Source organism: Etheostoma cragini, chromosome 14 (genome assembly GCF_013103735.1).
Source record: "Etheostoma cragini isolate CJK2018 chromosome 14, CSU_Ecrag_1.0, whole genome shotgun sequence".
In the NCBI taxonomy this organism is placed as follows: Eukaryota; Metazoa; Chordata; class Actinopteri; order Perciformes; family Percidae; genus Etheostoma; species Etheostoma cragini.
The window spans coordinates 20,622,225-20,637,708 of record NC_048420.1 but is presented as its reverse complement, the minus strand read 5'-3'; the positions used below and the strand labels follow the sequence as shown (position 1 = coordinate 20,637,708).

General features: G+C 39.7%; 2 protein-coding genes across 2 annotated transcripts in view; one reads left to right on the top strand and one right to left on the bottom strand.

The window, feature by feature from the left end:
- The window catches only part of rnf19b (ring finger protein 19B), a 34,804-nt gene that overhangs the window by 12,959 nt on the left and 6,361 nt on the right, over positions 1 to 15,484 (bottom strand). The window contains exon 2 of the mRNA XM_034891736.1: positions 2,902 to 4,183. Coding sequence (XP_034747627.1) covers positions 2,902 to 3,560 — 659 coding nt within the window. The 5' untranslated portion in view covers positions 3,561 to 4,183. The remainder of the gene's footprint in view (positions 1 to 2,901; positions 4,184 to 15,484) is intronic.
- LOC117956605 lies at positions 10,452 to 12,915 on the top strand. Its single transcript, XM_034891737.1, has 2 exons — positions 10,452 to 10,885; positions 11,045 to 12,915. Exons 1-2 carry the CDS (start codon positions 10,748 to 10,750, stop codon positions 12,836 to 12,838), a joined length of 1,932 nt encoding a protein of 643 aa, XP_034747628.1. The 5' UTR covers positions 10,452 to 10,747; the 3' UTR covers positions 12,839 to 12,915.

Genomic DNA, 15,484 nt, shown 5'->3' with positions numbered 1-15,484 from the left:
ATTAAGTCCCAACTCCTGTTGCCCCTGGCAACACTCCTTCTATGCTGCATCGATTGTTGCTATAGCAACTGACAGCCAGAGGAGACGGCACTCTTTGTTCTCACTGGATACTCAAGTCTGACAATCACAAGCAGGCTGAAGCCTTATTGGCTGACGAGACGAGCAGGTGGGTTGGAGGTGGTATGATGGTTAAGATGAGTCTCTAAAGATTTTCCAGAACTAAAAACAATACATTTTGGGGGGGGAGGGGTTTACAGTTTTTTCACAACACTGAAAACCAAAAGACAAAGGGCCTACTGTACTGTTTTGGAGGTACAGACCCAGAAAAAGATTTTACATTCATTATATGAACGTTCTGGTGCAGCTCAGTACCATTAACATGTTTCATCATGTCTGAAAAAAAAAAGAGGAATTGTTTGGTTGCTTAAAAAAGCATTTGAAGTATCTTAGTTCATTTTTAATATTTATTATTACTTTTATTATTTACTAACAATGTACTTAAAACCAGCATAATTACATTTTGTTGTCCTCTTAGGTGCAGTAGAACAAGCTGACAACACTCAACAACAATCAGTTGTCAAGCAAAGAGTTGCTTATTTACAAAAAACAGCAAACGTGAAGCAACATTAGTAATCATTTGGAGACGTGTCTCTTTCCATCTGATGACGTTGGGTCTTAACTGATTCTATGTTTATCTTTGACTTATCAGTGACTCTCATATACATTGTCAACTGGATACTTTCGAAAGGGATAAGATACGAAAACCAGGTCGCATTTACATAACTTTTCCACAAGTGGGTGAACACACAAACACACGCACACACACACACACACACAGACAGACAGACAGTGTCCAGATCGAGTGAGTGTGTGTGTGTGTGTGTGTGTGTGTGCGTGTGTGTTGAATTGGATTCCTAGGAAGAGCAGGCCGTCATGTTTGGTTGTCAGGGTGGTTTTTCCACAGAAGTTATAAGAGCTGCTTCCATTATCGGTAATATCACTCTCATCATCAACTCGCCCCCATATGCCACATCAAAGCACTTTGCATTCAAATAGAACGGTTGATACAGTTTTTTAACATTGCTAAACGACAGTAGGAACAACTGGAGACGCATGTGCAAAACTCTAACTACGGTCTGCACAGCAGCAGCCCAGGTGGACCAAACTCTAGTTCATTTTTCAATGCTAGAACACAGTCTTCAAATCTCTACACGCTTACAGAATATATTTCAGTCTGATGCCTATCAAACACTGCTGATTAGAAATTCATGCTAATGTTATCAAACCTGACCAATTAACTGACATTAATATGTTAATTTACTAAATGTAGAAGTATTCTGTACCCGTGGAAATGTTACACAAAGCCTTTTAATAGCAGGGAAAACCCTGAAAAATTACTCATAATCTAAAAGGTTGTCATGACATTTGTACATTCATGCCTCAATGGGGGCACTACTACAAGAAAACTTTTTCACAGCCTTACAGACATGTTGCATGATCCTGAATGTATGCAATTATAGAAAAAAACAAAAAAAACATTAAAAGTAAAAGAAGATCTTCAGCCTTTACGTGGGGGTTTGACATTCAGTAATGGAGACACCGACACAAACAATGCGCACACAAAAAGGCAAGTTAAACTGCCACACAGATGCTTTGGCCTTCCCCTGTGAAAATTCCAGTATTACTGTACAAAACCTCAGTAGAAACATCCCACTGAATATATATGTTCCTCCTTCACACACACACACACACACACACACACACACACACACACACCTATAGAAACACAAACACAACAAATCACTCTTGCTTTCTATGATGTAACAAACGCCTCTAATTTGTTCCATAAACCTACCGAGAGCTTCTCTACCTCTAAAGCCATCTGGCCTCCCCCTCCTCCAACCACAAGGCCCGAGCTGAACAGTCCTCTCACCTAGTTACAGTTTCAAATTCAACTTCCTCAGCCCGTCTTTCTCTTTCTTTTCTGTTGTCTTTAGGCCAAACAGAGAAATACAGTCATGCATCTGGAGTCTGAAGCAATACTGTAAATGTGAAATCCAGGGAATTTCAGCAGAAAGAATGAAGAAGTAACAGAAACTGAGTGATTTACTGCATCAGAGGTAGAGGTCAGAAGAGAGCGGGAGAAAAAATGTTTAAGAGACGCGTAGAGACAAGGATATTAAAGCTATTGGCCACTCGTTAGCAGTGCTACCAAACTCTAATGTGAGCTCGCAGCCGATGACGTCTTCAGTCAACACCAGAATGTTAAAGCTGTGACGTTGTTTTTACTTTGAGAAAGTAATCTCTCAATCTCTGATCTGAAGACTTGATAATATCCCAGAAACAAGAAGATGGAAACCAACAAAGCTGAAACTGGCATGAGCCCAGACCAACACCTTAAATTCTTCCCCAAACTTCTATAACAACTGTAACTTAGGTCGTGTAACTTAAATTGTCTCTTTTTTTCCTTTTTCTTTTTTACAAAGAAAAGACTGGCCAGAATGTCCTCTTTGTACTTTTGTTGTACATTGTACTAGAGTCTGCTGGACTAATGCTGAAACAATAAGTTCATTATTCTATTAGTCAAATGTCAAATAATCAACTTTCAACCATTTAGGTAATCTATTATTTGTCTAAGTGTACATTTCAAACATCCAGCCTCTAGTGTTAAGATGTTGTGCTTTACCATCTTTTTTTAAATGATCATAACTCAAACGTTGGTTTTCATGTTGTTGGACTGTCAAAAAAACAAACATTGGAAGATGTCAGCTTGGGCTCTCTGAACTTATGACAGGCCTTTTTCACAATTTTGTAAGAACTTTAAACAGTACAGAACAATTTTTTGCAAAGATATCAGTTGCAAAGAGGACAGCAGTGAGGACATCAAGGACAGTGTCTTACCCGCAGTCCGGCGCAGGGCACCATCGGCAGTCTGGATCAGAGGCGAGGCACCTCCGTAGCAGGAACTCCTCATACTTTTCCAGCAGGAGTGCGTCATCCAAGATGTCTGCCACCTGTCGCGGGGCCAGTCTTTCGGCACACTCGGGGCAGCTGAGCTGGACTCTACTCTCTGTGATTTCAATGCGGAGGTATTGCCGCAGGCAGCAGAGGCAGGAGCGGTGGCTGCACCCCAGCAGCTCGGGGAGCTGTTCGGCGGGCTGGCGCACCAGGCACAGAGGGCATTCCAGGAGGGTGGCCTCCCCTGAAGAAGGGGCTCCGGCCAAGGACGGCTGGCTGGAGGAGAGCGGCTTTGAGGGCGTGCTGGAGGCAGCGTCCTGGAGGGTAGTGGTGTCTGTGGTGGTTGTTGTGGGCGTAGCAGAAGCTGCAGCGGGTGCTGAGCTCAAGGCTGAAGAGAGAAGCTGTTGTTGTGTGTGGTGATGTTGGTGATGGTGGGATAAAGGGGGGGCTGCTGCTCCTTTGGGGCCCCTGGCTCCCCGTTTGCTGTGGAAGAGGCTGTGAAAGGAGATGCGGCCCTGGCGCTTGCCTGCTGCACGGCACTTAGGGTTGGGGACACCACTCACCGAGGAGTGAGGCGACTCTGAGTCTTTTTCTGAACCCATTTCCCCAGAAGACACACACAGGGTCAGTTATTGTCCCCTGAGACACGTGAATATACCGCAGAGGGACACTAGTTAAAAAAGAAAAACACACTCAATCACACACAAGGGAGGATTGTCCCGTTGTGAATGCCAAACTGGAATGCAAATGCTATCCGGGCTTCTGTGAAAGACACTCGAGTCTGTAACCTCCCTTTTTCCTTTTATGACAACAAAATGTTATCAGGAAAAGACAAGAGTGAGATAACGGTGACGTAACTACAGAAAATGAAAGAGACTACGCAAGTTCAAAGTGAAAAAGAAATCCCCTTTGGCTTTTAGAGTTTCTCTTAAACTCGGCGGTCAAAAGGTTTACAAAGAAGATAAACGAGCAAGTCTTTCATCTCCCTGGCAGACGTTGAGGTGAAACATTACTGTGAGTCTCCTTGTCAAACTTAAAGATTGATGTCTGTTCCAAAGAATGACAAAAAAAAGAAAAACTGAAAGATCCACAGGACAGAGTTCAGTTTGAATGTTGTGATAAATCCTCAGTTTGGATTTAACTCTCCTCAGCTGTATTCAGAGCCGCTCCTCCACTCGTCTTCCTCTCATTCTTTTTGGACGCCGGTCTCTCTGAACGGTCTTTTCTGTCAGGAAGAAGAGAGCAGGAAGTTAGCACAAAGAGCATGCTCAGTATGACACACCTCCCTTCTTCCCTCCCCCTTTGCTTTCTCTCTCTCGCTCACTCTACCTTTCGGCTTTTCTCTTCCTGGGTTTAAATTTGATCATTAATAACTAATGATCATTAATCTGTGCTATTTACGTTTGAATGCAACGACTCACAAATGCAAGAAAATGCTACACTATGTGCTTAAATACCCATTATTAAAAGGTTAAATGTAATCAGGAGACACATTTAAACAGTAACGTAATACGTGACATCATCAACCAGTCAGACCAAGGAGGCATTCATGTGAAACCTCTCTCTCTCTCTCTCTCTCTCTCTCTCTCTCTCTCTCTCTCTCTCTCTCTCTCTCTCTCTCTGTCACGCTGAGCACTGCAAGCTCTTCCTCCACTTCACACTGGGATGCTAGTGCCGTTGTCATGGTGACCTACTCTGTGACACTGGCACTTATGTATACGTGTTCACACACACACACACACACACACACACACACCGTTGAGCATACACAAATACATGTATTCTTTTAATACAAAGATAGACACACACTTCTAAATCCTAAAAATAGACATAAAAATACACACATACACACTCATAAAATTACACGTTCAAACCAGTAAGGAACTGAAAATCATCAGCCAAATACAAACACACACACACACACACACACACACACACACAGTACATAATACATCCTGTGTCCTCACTACAATTACAGGTTGCGTTAGTGTTAAGGAGTGTGTGTAAAAGACACCTAACAGCTCTTATGTATTATTAAGTGGCATTTTATATTTAGGTTATACATGTATATATATTTATTGTGTAGTGTGAAAACATTGTGACTTCTGAGTTTTAAATTGTGCCGAAGGGTTAAATGGTTCTTAGGTTTAAAAAAACTACTTAAAACTGATGAGAAAATGTGTCCATATGCAACATTGAGCTGAAAAGAGACATTTCTGGGAAGGTTTTTCAGCAGCATAAACAGAAAAATGTCAATTACGTTAGAACAAATCAATAGGAAACTGAATTAAAAAGACTTAAGAAGCACAGATAGACTCCCACAGCAGTCCAGATATGTTCTGGTTTTCATAACAAAAGCAAAACTGATTACTGATTACTCAATTTATTTAGATACTTATCCTAAAATCTTTTCAGAAATAATAACGAGGGTTGGGCATACTGTTTTTTTTTTTTTTATTGTAGTCATTTCAATTAGCTTTAACTTATATTTAAGCATTATTTGATGTTTTTAGAAACTCAACTCTTAGACACTTAGTAAAAAGTATGTCATGTTTGACATCCCCAGGAAGAGGAAGGAAAAATATTTCTGAGGGGAAATCCTAAATCAATAAACAGGGAGGATTTCCATTGTGAGACAGAATAAATGGTTAAACTGTAAGTTCATTTTTACACACAGCGATGTAATGTAAAAACACATCCACACACACTGTCACTCAGAACACACTGAGAGTAAAAACACTATATCATCAAACACCAATACAGAAAATACTAACTTTTCATCTTCCCAGTTTGTACAGTTTAAGTGACTTTACACTAATCACTCTTTTCTATAACAACAGAGTTACATTATTCTCTTTCCTTTTTTTTGAAGTAAATAACAATGAGTGAAAATCCTCAGTTTGCTAACCTACAGTAAATAGATATTTATATTTATATTTTGTATGTAGTAATGTACGTAAATACTGGAAATGTTACAAACGTAAGGTACAAAATAGTCCACAAGTTTTAGTCATTAAATAGTAGCATGCCTGTTCTCATCTCTGAAGGTTTGAAGTAAGCACTGTTACGTAAGCTTCTCAAGATGGGCTTCTCTCATGGTCAATCCGTGTTTGATCATGTGATGAATACAGAGGAGTGGCCCTGATCTCATCAGAGATGGCTCTCCTTTATCTTCTTCCCTCCTCCTCCTCCTGGTTGTCGCCCCGTCCCTCCCTCCTCCTCCCATTGCTCTCGCTCTATTGTTGGCATCCATTGTTCCAGACGGGTAATCTGACCTTTGACCTACTGTATGTATAGGCAAATAATAATAATAATAATAATATATTTTATTTATAACGCACTTTTCATTCCAAGGAATCTCTAAGTGCTACACAGGAGAGTAATAATAATAAAAACAATCAGCACAAAAATGCCTTTCTGAATAAAAAAGTCTTCAGTTCAGCTTTGAAAGTGTCAAGGTTCTGTACTGCTCTCAGGTCCCTCGGGAGCTGGTTCCAGAGCCGTGGTGCAGCTGAACAAAAAGCTCGGTCACCCATAGTACAATAAATAATAAAGCAGTGATTGGTTAGTGTTCAGTTTAGCATAATGTGTTGTGAGGAGTGTGTGTGTGCCTTGGTAAATAAGTGTAGCATTTTGATTGGTTGTGTTTAGAAAAGGAAAGCTAGTCACTTCCTGGTAGATTTTTTGTGTCTTAGGTAGAGAATTGTGTGTGTTGAAAAAAGTGTTTTATGCAATTGATAAGCGAGTGAAACACTGAGAAATAGCTTATGGTTTTGGAGATTCGGTCTGTTGTTTTGCACTTTGAGTGAGAGTTTTCAAAAATCATGTGACATGAAGATTTTGTGTGTAAGCAGTTGGACAAAAATGTAAACAAATTGGATCTCTTGCCACGAAGCTTATCTATAAATACTAATGACTTTGGTATTCCCATTGCTAACATCCCATTACTTTGTGAAAAACAATAAGTGCGCAGTTTTACTATAGTAAAGGAAGTGTTTTTCACATTTTCACAACTGTGTATGTAACGTCAGACATCTTACCTGGACATACGTGTCTTTGCTTTTTTACCTGTTCACTGTAATGTAAAACTGTATTTCTGTTTGGTGTTTTTTATTTTCAACAAAAAATTATGACCATTCTCTATAAACAATGTGTGTGTGTGTGTGTGTGTGTGTGTGTGTGTGTGTGTGTGTGTGTGTGTGTGTGTGTGTGTGTGTGTGTGTGTGTATGTATGACCTTCACCTATCTTTAACATAGGACTCCTATTTGGCACTGTGATCAATGCTCCTGGAATAAAAGGGGTGAAACCTTAATCGGGTGTAGATTGTGTGATGTTGTTTGGTGATAACAACTTGTTGCCTAAACACCCAGATGGAAAACCTCTTTGTCTCTAAGAAACGCTTCCCATGACAACACACACACACATACAGGCACCTCCACAACTTTAGCTTGCTTTTAGGGAAAGTGGAGGCGAGACGCTTGAGTACTTATACAGGTTTGCTTCTCCAAAGATACATCAAACAAGACATGTTTCAGCCTATTTCAGAAGTGAAGACTCAATTCTGATGTATTGTTCCAGTTTGATTTATGTGTCTCCAAGAAGTCTGAAGTGTACGTAAACACAGTACATTCAGTTATATGAATACTTGAACATTCTGTATTTAAAAACTTTGTTAAACATTTTGGTCTAATAGCAGGAAAAGCAAAGACATAGTTAATAACATTAAAATGATGGACTGTAATCCTCAATATGTCTTTGCAAAAATACATTGACAATTACAAACATGCATATGTTAGTCCGTTGATAACATAATTATGTTCCAAAAATACACAGAAAAATACTGCAATGGTGGATTTCTACACTAAATGCACATAGACTAAAATTTCCTTTAGGATTAATAAAGTGCAAATACAATAATACAAAATATATTGTGTATTATTTTAATACAATTATTGATAATAAAAAACAAGGGTATTGTACATAATAAATGGGATGCATCATGAGCTGATTGTATCATGAGAAAATCAAATCTGAACAGTCAGACTACAGCAAACATTTTCCTTCTGGTGACAATTGAATCATCATAGGGGGTGTTGCTCTACTACTACTTTAGATGATGTGGAACACTGTGATTGGCTTATAGACATCCAATGGATAAGTTGTGCATTTGGTTGAAGTCAGCAGACAGTAATCATACATCTAGACATCCTAGAAAAGTTATCCCCAATGGAATGGTTGGAGGATCTGAACGGGTGATATGAATAAAACTAAATGAACTAAACTACATAGATCATTACTAGCGGGAATCATATAGTTAAATAACCAGAGTCTAAAGATGTGGTTGGTTCTCTGAAGACATGGTCACATGGTACAGAATGTGCACTGATGATTTAATAATTTAGCTTAGGACAAATGGGAGAGAGAGAATGTGTGTGTGTGCGTGCGTGCGCGTGTGCGTGTTCGCGTTGGGATCATCACGCTGTTTGGCAGATCTGATCTGAACAGCCTGAGAACTTTACAATCTGGAGATCTGGACTTGATTTGCTATCAACATGCTCACACATGCATTTTATCCACATTTGTCCTCCTACTCCACTGCTGCTCAATTCAGCACAAACACACACACAGACACACAGACACACACACACACAGACACACACACACACGTGCCATACGTATGCACGCACACACACAGCCCTGCCCTCCAGACGCAGCCCTTCATGGCTGTTATAATCTTTTATCAACCAAAGCTTCAGGGACACATTCAGTCTGACCAAAAACAAAACGTTCAGTGGAAATAAACTGATGTTCATGAACGTGTCCGTGGCTCTGTATGAGTGTGAGTGTGAGTGTGAGTGTGTGGGAGTGTGAGTGTGTGTGTGTGTGTGTGTGTGTTACAGCTTGCAGATAAATCTTGCTGGATTAAAGCTATCTAACAAAGATCAAGATTAAACTGTTTCCTAAACCTTCAGCTACTGTCAGTCAACTGATGCCTGTGAGGTTCATTCCCATCATGGACTGGTAATCTTGTGTTATAGCACACGTTCTTAAAATGGTTCTCCGGACAAAGAAGGATTCTGGATTTTATTCTTGCCAACTGTGCAAATAACTAAAATCAAGGTTGGAAAAAACACAGCAGCGCTTTGTGTTCTCAGGACAGAAACAGGGTCGGATATTTCCAGCGGTGGAATCTTTGAGTAGGCTACATTTACAATTGTGCTTCAATACCAATTTTAGTCCACTTTTTGGTTCTACTCTTCAATGCAGAGGACACAAATACTGGCCGAATCCAATGAGGTTTGATATAACTTCCATAGTCCCAAGAGGATGATACCCTATAAAGTGTCCCTCTGAAGCATTAAATATTTCTTTGGACCAGCACCTTGGTTCATGACATGTTATCTTTTAATATTTCTTTTTTTTACTTTTTTACTCTGCAGGAGATATAAACTACATAACATACATGTATAAAGGTTAGTTGATGAATTGACTCAAACTATAGCTTAATTTTGAAAACTATGTATAAACACCAAACTCCACAAATATCTTGCAGAACAAAACATTGCACCCAAAACCATGTTCTTAATTCTCAAAATTGGTTATTTCCACCAAAACGACACACATACAGAGCTTATATGAATATCTCTTATACATGAACACTGGTGTGAGGAATTTAAACCACAAGGATCAGAATACTGTTTGTATGGTGTTATTATGAGGTCATGTTACATTTTCAATTGTATGGAATTGAGTAGAAATACACACACAGTATGAATACTATTGACATATTTTAATACAATATCATGTATATATCATAGAAATATAAGATTGACTCAATTATTGTTGCAGCATGTTGGATAGAAGTCACATCTGTCTATCCAATGAGCTACAGTTGGGCAAAACTTACAAATGTATACTTAAAATGTTGATACTACAAAATTGTTTGAGTTCTAAAAATACATCAATGTTACCTATTTTGGCAGAACTCAAAAGGAATTGCATTGATAAGTAAAATTAATAAATTGTATAGCAACCTAATCTTATTTCAACTTTACTTAAATTGTATTTCTTGCAATTTAACTATGTTAGGTTTTACTTGACTGTGAACAACTGCAACTTTACAATTTCTCCGAGCAGATCAATGAAGTATTATGATTCTGATTAGAAACAACGTTGTTTTCCAGGTGAATAAAGTGTGCCAAACTGTGCTTATTGTTTATCAGTCTGGAATCTTGTTGTTGATAAGTGAGATTAACATTTAGAAATTTGTGCGTAGTTTCATTTTTTGTGTGTATACATTGGAGAGAAAACTTTATTGTAAATTGAATATTTCTTCGGAATGTTGGTCCAATAAAAGAAGATGTTACTTGAACTCTGAGCGAGGGGAATGGACATTTTTAACCATTTTCTTAAATTTTATAATCTAGGAAAAAATGTTACTGAAACCCTCCAAAGGGTTCTGCCAATGCCTAGCAACAGTTGCTTAGCAGCAGTTGTTGTTTGGTGGGCAGGGCTTATGGAACAGTTAGTGACACTCTACAATTCCTTTTGATGTCTTTGATCCCTTGATCTTATGATGTCAGCAGAGACAATAAATAGAGGTGATTCGACTGACAGTTCCTTCTTGCTAAATTTCCCTTGGAACCAAGACGTGAGTTTGACGTGAGCAGCACATAAGCTTGTTAAATTAACGGACCAGTTTAAGATCTCAACGAAAATAATCGACCATCAAAATAATCGCCCATCAAAATAATCGACCAACAAAATAATCGACCATTGAAGTAGACAATGGAAGCTGGAAATAATTGCAGGGTAATAAGCGTCAAGCCTAGAAAGGTTACTGCCCCTGCGACTGAATACATGACATTTAAAAATATGGATTCAGTAATATGCGTCAAGCCTAGAGTGGTAACCCCTGACACTGAAGACATGCCGGAGATTGAAAATAATGATGCAGCAAAAGTTGTTGAGCCTAAACCGGTAACACCTGAGGCTGAAGACATGCCGGAGATTGAAAATAATGATACAGCAATAGTCGTCGAGCCTAAACCGGTAACTCCTGAGAGTGAAGACATGCCGGAGATTGAAATCAATGTCATCCTGCCAGCGATTGAATCCTTTTCTAAAAGGATGACAAAGGAACAGTGGGGGTTGATGAATTTAGGCACCCCTGATCATGCCACTAACGTTTTATTGGCAGAACTACTTTTGGACATAATAAAAACACTGTCACAAGCCTTGTTAAAGGCTAGGAGCCAAAATGTTGCCTTTTCTGAGGAGAATGTTCGGTCCAGTATGGGCGACAAACTCTCTCAGAGTTTTAGCAAGGTTTTGAACGTTGAGGACCAGGTCCCCTGTGTCAGCTCGATATCATTGACCAACTTACTTGCGAAAGAAGTTGCAGATATTTGCAAGTCTTCCCCTGTTGAGGACACTGCAGAGTTGCTCACATTGCGTGTCACTACCTCCAAAAGACTAAATGCTATGGTTTGTCATGCCTGCAAAATGTTGAAGTCCTTCACAGTCAGGATGAAAATCGTCTGCTCATCTCGCCCACGTAGTCAGAGACAAAGTCCGACCGCCTCTGAAGAACAACTAATTGTGGAAGATGATAAGAAGGAAGCCACTGATGTCCGTTGCTCTCTGTTACCGTTTGCAACCACAGCTTTGGAACCAGAAACCCCGGAGGTCTCATCAGAGGACAGCTCTGAGATGACAATAGCTCAAGCCGTGGAATATATAATTAGGGAGGAGATGAGTAAGATCACTGAACCTCTACTGGATGACTTGCCAGAGACAGAGTATGAGCAACTAAAATCAGAAAGCTCTCTGGAGATTTTGATTGTTGCAAAAGACATTGCTCAGTCAATTGTCGAGAGTTTGGACAAAAGAGATGCTGCAGAACAAAAGCCGAAGCACAAACTTTGCATGAAAAAAATAGGAAACATGATCAAAACCTTTTTTGCAAAGTGCTTTGTCAAAACTTGGATTCATCGCATGTTGGAGCAACTGAAGGCCAAATTCCACCAGGGCTCCAAAGTTGAAAGCGGGCAGTCAGTGTCATCAATCCTAGATGATATTGACTCTCTGCTTCAGCCACCGCATGGTGGAAAAGCACACTGTAGAAACAACGTCGCTGTATTCCGGGACCTAAAAAAGATTTCTAGTGGCAAAGACTTGGTGTTCACAAAGGCCCTATGTGATCTCCTCTCCAGACACATCTCACCTGGGATGGCGCCCAATATTATCCCAGATGCCATTAGAGATGAGGAATCTCACAGGACACATCCTGACCTGTATGCTGACATACAGAGCAAAATGTGGAGTTTCCTGGGAATTCTGAGGTGGTGGCTGAACACAAAGGTCGGCGACCACAGTCAAGAAGCTCTAGAAGCTCTAGGCCAATTGGAAAATCGATCACTGGCACCAAGACACATCACACCAACCCAGTCAGCAGAGGCGTGTGAGGATGCAACGGCAAAGACGTCAAGAAACAGAATGTCCATCAAGGTGATCTTGCAGAAGCTGCTTTCACGCACATTGAAGAAAGCAAAAGTGGACTACAAATTTAAAAATACTCAGGACTTCCTTGACCGCCTGCTGACAAAAACATGGGCCCAAGTTGAGGGTGTTGACTTCAATACCACCACAAAAACATTCAGAAACCTCGACAAGGACATTTTCCAAGATGTGTGTAAGAAGTGGGGCTGTGCAGAAGAAATACTGGTCTCCGTGACTTTAGGAGAACAAGAACTGGAAGACTCTATTGCCTGCTGTTTCAAACATCACCTGATGAAATCGCAGAAAACAGGGTTCTTCGCATCCATGTGTAAGGCAATCTCCAATTTCTGCAGTTCCAGAAATAGGGTTGGTGTTTAATGTACGTCGAATGTCTGTCTACTATGTTAGGGTTTTCTTCGGGCGCTCCGAGTGTTTCTCCCACATTTAATTATCATTAACATTTTCCTAAAAACTTAATGTCATAAAGAGCTTATATCCAGACCTCCACCTCGTCCACAGGCCTCCGCCCTTCGTGATGGAGGGACAGGGGCCAGTGGATCAGGAGGTTACCTGGACATGAGGCAGGACTTAAGCTCTTACAGTTTCATCCGGGTGCTCCGGTTCTCCTTCATTAACTGCCTTGAAACATATAACAACTAATTCAATAAAACTGACAAAAAAATCTGCTTATCTCTGTTATCATTTACTATAAGAACTGTAAACATTCATCTCAGACTGAAGTTCTGCTGATTCAGTTTTATTCATGAATATATATACATATGAGAGAAAGAGAGAGAGAGAGAGAGAGATGTATAAATATAACATATATAAATGTATAAATATAAATTATATATAGATATAGTATTATTTTTTATGTAATACAGTAAAATGTCCCACTGAGTGAACTAACTGCAGAAAACAGGTTTTTGTTCCATGCACCATTTCATTTCACTCCAAAAAAAGTGATTAAGAATTTGTAACATTAACTGCCTTGAAACATATAACAACTATTTCAATAAAATTGACAAAAACATCTGCTTATCTCTGTTATCATTTACTACAAGAACTGTAAACATTCATATCAGACTGAAGTTAGTCTCATTCAGTTTTATAAGTGTTTTAACTGCATTACTCCACTATAACGTTACAAAGCAAATATTTGTTGCTGCTATATATTAATGTTCTCAATGTCAAGTACAGCCTCTATAATACATAACAATGCATCATGGGGCGACTGCAGCTCAGGTGGCAGGAAAGTCGCCTACGATCCCTGGTTCAATGCCTAACTCTGCAGTCCTATGTTGGAGTGCCCTTGGGCAAGACGCTGAACCCAGAACTGCTCCCGATGCTGCGTCATCGGATTGGGAATGAGTGGGAATGTTTATCTGATGAGCACCTTGTACGGCATTCTCGGCCTTAGTGCATGACTGTGTGTGAACTGTTCCTGTACTATGTAGAAGCGCTATATAAATGCAGTCCATTTACTTCACATTACGATACATGTTTTTTACGTAAAATCTAAATGTAAACAGTAACTTGGAACTCTAGCTGCCAAAAGGACAATCTTTATTTAGTGAAGTAGAAGTGCAAAGTAGCATACAATGCTAAAATAATGTGCAAGTATGTCAGAGTTGAACTTAAGTGCAATATTTGATAATGTTAGTCCACCACTGTCAGTGACACACTGCACCCTTTTTCCAATCACATAACAAAACCATTACGTTCTCTCCATTCTGCCAAACCCATTATTTATTATTATATATTTATATGTCTTTCCAAAGAACCTCACTGTTGTTTATGTGTCTTAGTTGATTCCCAGGAAAATCATCAGGCTGCTCTGCCTCTGAACTTTCACTTTCCACCTCCGCACCTGCATGTAATGTAAAAACCAAGCACAGAAAACTAAACATGCCTAAACAAACCAATTCACCAGCATAAAGCAAACAAATATATTGTTTTAACATCACTCAGTGCAGTCACACAGAACAGAACAAAAAATAGTAATCTCTTTCTATTTACAAATCCGACTGAACTAATTATCCTGTTGTTGCACTCAGTGTTCAAGAGCATTTTATCACTTTGGATAAGATCATCAGATAAAAGCCTGTGGTCTAAAGTGACTGCTGACTTTGTTTTAATACGAACAGACAGATCCACAGAGAGCCACGGTCCAACAGACGGCTCGGCTTAGACTGTTTGTAGTGATACTGACTAAAACGCTGATAATCTGAGAGCCGGGGGCCAGGTGGTCCCCTTCTCAACACAGGAGCTAATTTGTGTGTGTGTGTGTGTGTGTGTGTGTGTGTGTGTGTGTGGCCGTGTGGTCGTGTGTGCGTGTGTGTGTGTGTTTGTTTGGGGGGAGGGAACTAATTAGAGACCATCAGCTAGCAGTCACTGGGGTAACAAGGTAAACCCTGACCCTGCTGTAAAGATGCATCCAAACACACAAGCTAAAACCATTGCTAGTTGGAACAGATAAATATGTTACCAGAGAGGATTGAATACTGATGGAAAGATTTTTACCCACTGCTAGTTTAGTTTATAATTCATATTAATTACATTTGATACAGCAATACCTGTGCAATTTCATAACTGTGTAACATTACTTTTGTAATGCGTATGCAAACCATATTTTTTTAAACTATTTTATATATGTATATAGTTGTCTCAGGAACTGTGGACCTTGTCCCCCCCCCCCCCCCCCCTTTTCTTTTGCACTAATTATATTTTATAATTTAGTCCATGATATATTCCTTCTTGTTGACACTGGAAAGGGGTTGCTTCAATCTGGTTGGACAGCTATTGCACTTGTGTATAATGAAAATAAAGGCATTCTATTCTATTATTAAAATATAAAACGTCAGTGTGGCTGTTTCATTGGCATTGTTGTTTTGTTCATTAGAAAATCAACACTTCCAGTAAACTAGTTGGATGAAACGGTTCTGTAACATGAAGTACTTGTTGTTTACTGTCACTATTTCACACACCTACGAGGAGCACTTTCTGAACAGCAGGACCGCCAAC